This window comes from Phycodurus eques, chromosome 14 (assembly GCF_024500275.1).
Source record: "Phycodurus eques isolate BA_2022a chromosome 14, UOR_Pequ_1.1, whole genome shotgun sequence".
NCBI lineage: Eukaryota > Metazoa > Chordata > Actinopteri > Syngnathiformes > Syngnathidae > Phycodurus > Phycodurus eques.
Genome location: NC_084538.1, coordinates 6,023,693 through 6,029,352, shown reverse-complemented (window position 1 = coordinate 6,029,352; position 5,660 = coordinate 6,023,693). Strand labels below are relative to the sequence as shown.

Below are 5,660 nucleotides of genomic sequence, written 5' to 3'. Positions count from 1 at the left end.
TTTTGGTATTTTAATCACTTATTATTTTATTTTAGGTTCTGTCAGAACCTAAAATAAACAACAATTATTTTGTAATATTGACATTTGATTGAATTTTGGAAGGAAAATTCTGGAAGGAGCGAGACGAAGTAGTTCTGAGCATCCCAGACAGAGAGCAAAGTTTATAAAACTTTGCAGGTGGTGTGTGTTGTGGCAAATGTTCATTACCTGAACATATTGTTTCATTAGAGCCCACAAAAAAAAAAAAAAAAAAAATTTAATCACTTCATATTGTTCAAAGAATGTGAAATAAGAGAAAATAATTTTTAAAAATGGTATTGTTCTGATGGAACACAAAATACAGAGAAAACAGAGAATTTATTTTTGAAATATTTCATTTTAGTCTATTTTTGGTTTTTAATCCTTTTATTTTTTTGTATTTAAATCAATTCATATGATTCTATTTTATCTTTATTGTGCTTCAATCTTTTTATTTTGGTATTTGAGTCATTTCATTTTGACCAAATGGAGCCTTCAACAAACCAACATTCCCATTTTAATTCACCAAAATTTTCTATTTCAATCCTTTTATTTTTGTTTTAGTCAATTCATGTTAGCCCAAAAAATATCGAAATAAACAAGTTTCTATTTTATTGACATTTAAAATTTGTTTTACTATTTTATTGCCGTGTTATGATGTTTCATTTTATTTTTTAACACTTCACATTGTGCTGAGGCCGAAATAAGCAAAAAAAAAAAAAAAAAAAATCCTACTTGATAATGATCTGTCAGAGCCTCAAATGAACAACAACAAAAAATCCTACTTATTAATCATTCCAACATTTTTTGAAATGTATACCATTTTATTTAAGCATTTCTTAATGCTATGCCAGAGGCTGAAACGATATCAAAATATATCCAACTTCATTTCATTAATCTAAAGCCAAAACCCTGAAACAAGGACCCAGGTGGCTTCTGACTCCGCACAAAGAGGAAAATCCCCCCTGCAACCCAGCAGGGGCGACCGGCGACACTAAACGATGATTTCTCTCTGCTTTTGTTGTGATTATGGGAAAGACTGACTGTGTCTTTCTTACCTCTCTTGGCTCGGTTTGTGACAACTTTTTGGCAGCGTATAATAAAACACTGCACTGAGACGCGTTTTTTGATGGAAATGAGTTCCACTCCAGTTAGCGCACATCCTTTGTTGGTGCATTCAGAGCAAAGTTGGCGGTGGGAAGGGAAGAGCTCATTGTGACTCAATGCGATTTGCAATGCTGATGATCAAGCTTAAACTTGTCCGTCACTCTGGTGTTTGTGTGTGCGTGTGTCACGCTATTCGATCACGGTTGGTCCACGCCATCGCATGTTGCCTCCGCGTCATGACACCATTGCCTCAATCAGATTAGTGACGTCACCTCCCCTCACCCCATTCCAGCTCCTGTGTGTGTGTGTGTGTGTGTGTGTGTGTGTGTGTGGTGCAATGCTGCAGAGTTCACTGCAGGTCGTTCACGCTGCCCGGTCGCACTGGCCCCTGCAGCTGTCACCTGGCAACGGCACAGGCGCCAGCCTGTCTAGTGTTTGTCAATAGACGACACATACACTCAGACACGCACAATAATGACTGAAATGTTGTTTATTTCATCTTTTTTTCTACAACAGACACAAAGAGGCAATTAAAATTTTTTTTAAAGCTAAGTAAGACCGTATTAACCTTTAGGAGCTTCTATAACACAGCATGTGGGATCACATTTAACATATCAGGAGCGGGGACATTGAGAACATTGAAAAGGTCTAATATTTTGCTGCATACTTTGAATGGAAAATCTAATAAATGGGTTAATATTTTGTAACATCTTTATTATGAAATATACATGTCAAATATTCATCGTATTTGGGGGATTTTCCCATTAATAACCTACACTAATTGTTTCAGGGGCGAGGCATACATGCTGCATGCTTTGAATGAAAAATAAAATATACAACTATTTTAAAAAGTGGTCCGAATTGAGTTCTTGACATTAAAAGGTGGCAGTGTTTTATGTTGATATAAATGTTGGGACAACGTTTGCATTTTCAGTGGAACAGTTTGCTGCATGCTTTGAATGGGTAAAAAAGAGCTCAATCTGTTGGATGAATATACAAATAAGTAGTGCAACCTTCCAACTTAACATACAGAAATGCAATAGTTTATGTTAAGGTAAATGGGGGAGGGATCAAACGTCATTTTCAATAGGACTTCTTTTTTTGCTTTTGTCGCAAATATTTTTTTTCCATTTTAAACAAAATCATCATGAAGTATAGATATGAAATGGTCATCTTATTTTGGGGAGTGTAGCTCTTAAAGCCCCACCTATATTATTTCAGGAACAAGGCAGCCTTGCAGAAAACAAAAGGTGTAACATTTTGCTGCATGCTTTGAATGGGGGAAAGGTAGCCCCATCTGGTGGGCAAGTATTCCAATTAAAGTAGTCTTAACATAAAGGATTACATCAGTTTATGTTAAAATAAACAGGGATTTTAAAAAAGGGGTATTTAATAGGACCCTTTTTGACATTAGTATTTTTTCCCCTTTTTGAACAAGTCACTCTTTGAAAAGAACTTAAGCCTGAAATAAACATCAAATATTACTTAGATTTCAGTGGATTTGAACACTTTATAACCCAAAGTTTGGACCTGCACTCATCATTTCGGTAGTGAGTGTGTGCCATTTTGCTGCATGCTTTGAATGGGGCCAAAAGTAGCCCCATCTGGTGGACAAAGTCGGAATTGATTCAAAGGGACATTTGTTTGTGGTTGGGAACAAACGTGTCGGTGTCGGTTTTTGTGATGTGGTACAAAATGCCCCTAGACGCGCTCAAGGGTTAATCTGGAGCAAGGGTTTGTCATAATGAAATGAATGAAAAAAATATTTGTCATTGTCTCTTATTGTAAGCATTTGCATGTTAAATGCCATGGTTTTTAAAACGTAAAACCAGAATTCCTGTGTGTTTAAACACAAGGTTAAAACAACATTAGAAGAGCAAACAATAAGATTTGAATGAATAGTCGTACAGTTAGGCTTTCTCATACGTGCGCACAGCCTGGACGCCCTCAAATGTCAAAGTCTGAGAAAACCACAAAAGACACAAGCAGATTATTGATTGTTATATGTATTATGTAATACATATTGCGGTGCCTCAACTTACAAGCGACCCGACTTACGAGATCTTTGCGATACGAGCCATCGCTCGGCCGTTTTCGTCTTGAGAAACCAAAAGTTGAGTTACAGCCACTAGCTATGGTGGCCCGAAACGTCACAAAAACTGCAGTTTAGCAGACAGTGAACAATTATTATAGTTCTTCTTTAAAAAAAAAAAAAAAAAAAGAGGCTTTATGGTGTTGATTTCCAATCACAGTTGAAGTTTACTGTCAAAGTAAACGAAGAGAATTACACTTTGTGTATTTAACCAAACCGCATTAACTGTCTGACGAAAGTCTGCTAGCTTAATGCTAACCCACAGTACAAAAAGCTGCAGACGGGCTAATTAAACTAGCATAGATTTTGCATGTATTATTATTATTATGACATTATTATTTTTTCTCATTTATTTATTATGATATGTTATTTATCCTCCATGACCCTAGTGAGGATAAGCGGTGCGAAAAACGACTATTATTATTGCAGCTTTGATGCGATTATCTTCTGCTGTATTTCATCCTCAAATCTACATGTAGTATGCTTTGTTTGTTTTCAGAAAATAAAATACCTGAGAGTGCCATTTAACTGATTAAAAAAACACATTACAACATTTTTTTTTCCGTTGGTGTTTTTTGGGGCACTCGGACAGATTAATGGCAGTTTCATTGTTTTCAAAGAGGATTTGCAACGCAATTGTTTTGGGTTACGAGCGGTCATGGAATGAATTCAACTCGTAAGTCAAGGCACCACTGCATTACTGACGTCATCTCACCATCACCATCTTCCCATCCTTGAGCTCTCGGACAAATTTGGTCTCTTTGCCGTCCCACTTTTGCACTTGCACAAATGTTTCTCCTTCCATGGTGAAGGTGGACTGTAAAGGGAAAAAAAAAAAATGCAAATTATTAGTATTCGTATTGATCTGTCACTAATAATACTGCATCGATGCAGTGGCATTACTTTGACTTGTCGGTCATCAGGCGTGTTCTCGTCAAACTCCTCACCCAGTTTGGCGGCGAGCTTGGTGTTCCGGAAGGTGCTGAGGGTGTTGACCACCACTTTGTCCCCATCCTGGCTGATCACCACTGTGGGTTTGGTCACGTTGCCCACTTGTCTTGTGGCAAAGCCCACCCCTTTTGTTTTCATGTGACGATTTGATTTGAAATACAATCACAATAACATTGTAAAACACATTTTAAAAAAGCGGCTCGCCTTGGTAAAAATGTCATATTTTTCAATAACATTTGACATTATTATGTACATATTAGGTGATGCTAAACACTTTTTTGAAACAATTGTTTTTATAAAATGTTTTTTTAAAAAAAAGTTTTTCCTGGGTGCTACAGCGACCATCATTTTTTAAATGTCAAACTATGTACAAATATGTATGAAATTTTACAAATTGCATTGCTGGTAAACATTGCTATTTGTTTTCTACATTTTAAAATAATTGTTTCAATCTGTATTTTAATAAGTGACACTATGCAGCATTAAAAATATATGTATGAAAATACATGTACATGGGGTGTACTTGATAAAAGCCCCAAATTTTACAAATATTTCTGATAAACATCTATGTTACAACAAGTGACACTACGCAGTTTTTTAAATTAAAAATATATTCAAATATGTATAAAACATTTGTAATTTATTCATTGACGTACAGTGCGTGATAAAATAACGTTGCAAATATTTTAAAATATCTAGTGTACATTATAAGTGACGGATGCTTTTATTATTTAAAAAAGTAAACATACAGGTCTTATTCAGATTTACACTTTATAGAACGTTATTTCCCCCCCACACAAATGCACATTAACAGTTAACATCTTTATTACAAATTATTATTTGTATATAATGTATTACAATGTATCATTTATATAATTGTAAAGTTGTTTCTTCATGGATGCACATCGCTGATAAAATGTTACAAATATTTTACATCCAAATAACTAACACTCCGCAGGGTTGAACTTATTTGATTTTGCATGTAATATGCAGAACATTTAAAAGAAAGTTTCCTCACGGATGCACGATACTTGTGAAAATGTCACAAATATTTAAATACTGTTTTACATCTTGACAACTGACGAGTGATGGGAGCATGCACACACCTTGCAGAAACTACTCACCGAGCACATTCATGTACTCATCAAAGTTGTGGCTGTCCACCAGTTTCCACTTAGCGCAGAAAGCATCCACCATTTTAGCGGATTTTTATTCAAGTGTGTATAAAACCAATAATAAAGTCACACCGTACAAATCTCTTGCTTCAGTGTTGTTAATCCAAGTCGCGCCGAGGTTCTGTCATAAAATTCTGGGAGGCGGGCGCTTCAAGTGAAGCGAGAAAGCTGATTGGGCGGACCATCTGGCCAAGACGTGCCCTCCAATTGGTCCAAAATGAGAAATTACCGTAAAAGGCTGATTCATGTAGAAACGGCCCGTTGGCTGGCCGCCATTTTATTTATTGCACAATTTAAAAAAAAAAAAAAAAAAAAAA

The 5,660-nt window shown here is 35.8% G+C and overlaps 1 protein-coding gene across 1 annotated transcript; it reads right to left on the bottom strand.

Moving 5' to 3' along the window:
• Positions 1 to 1,597: 1,597 nt before the first annotated feature.
• LOC133412839 (fatty acid-binding protein, brain-like) lies at positions 1,598 to 5,475 on the bottom strand. Its single transcript, XM_061696520.1, has 4 exons — positions 5,293 to 5,475; positions 4,121 to 4,293; positions 3,933 to 4,034; positions 1,598 to 3,086 (listed from the first exon to the last, which is right to left on the bottom strand). Exons 1-4 carry the CDS (start codon positions 5,363 to 5,365, stop codon positions 3,036 to 3,038), a joined length of 399 nt encoding a protein of 132 aa, XP_061552504.1. The 5' UTR covers positions 5,366 to 5,475; the 3' UTR covers positions 1,598 to 3,035.
• Between the last annotated feature and the right edge of the window lie 185 nt (positions 5,476 to 5,660).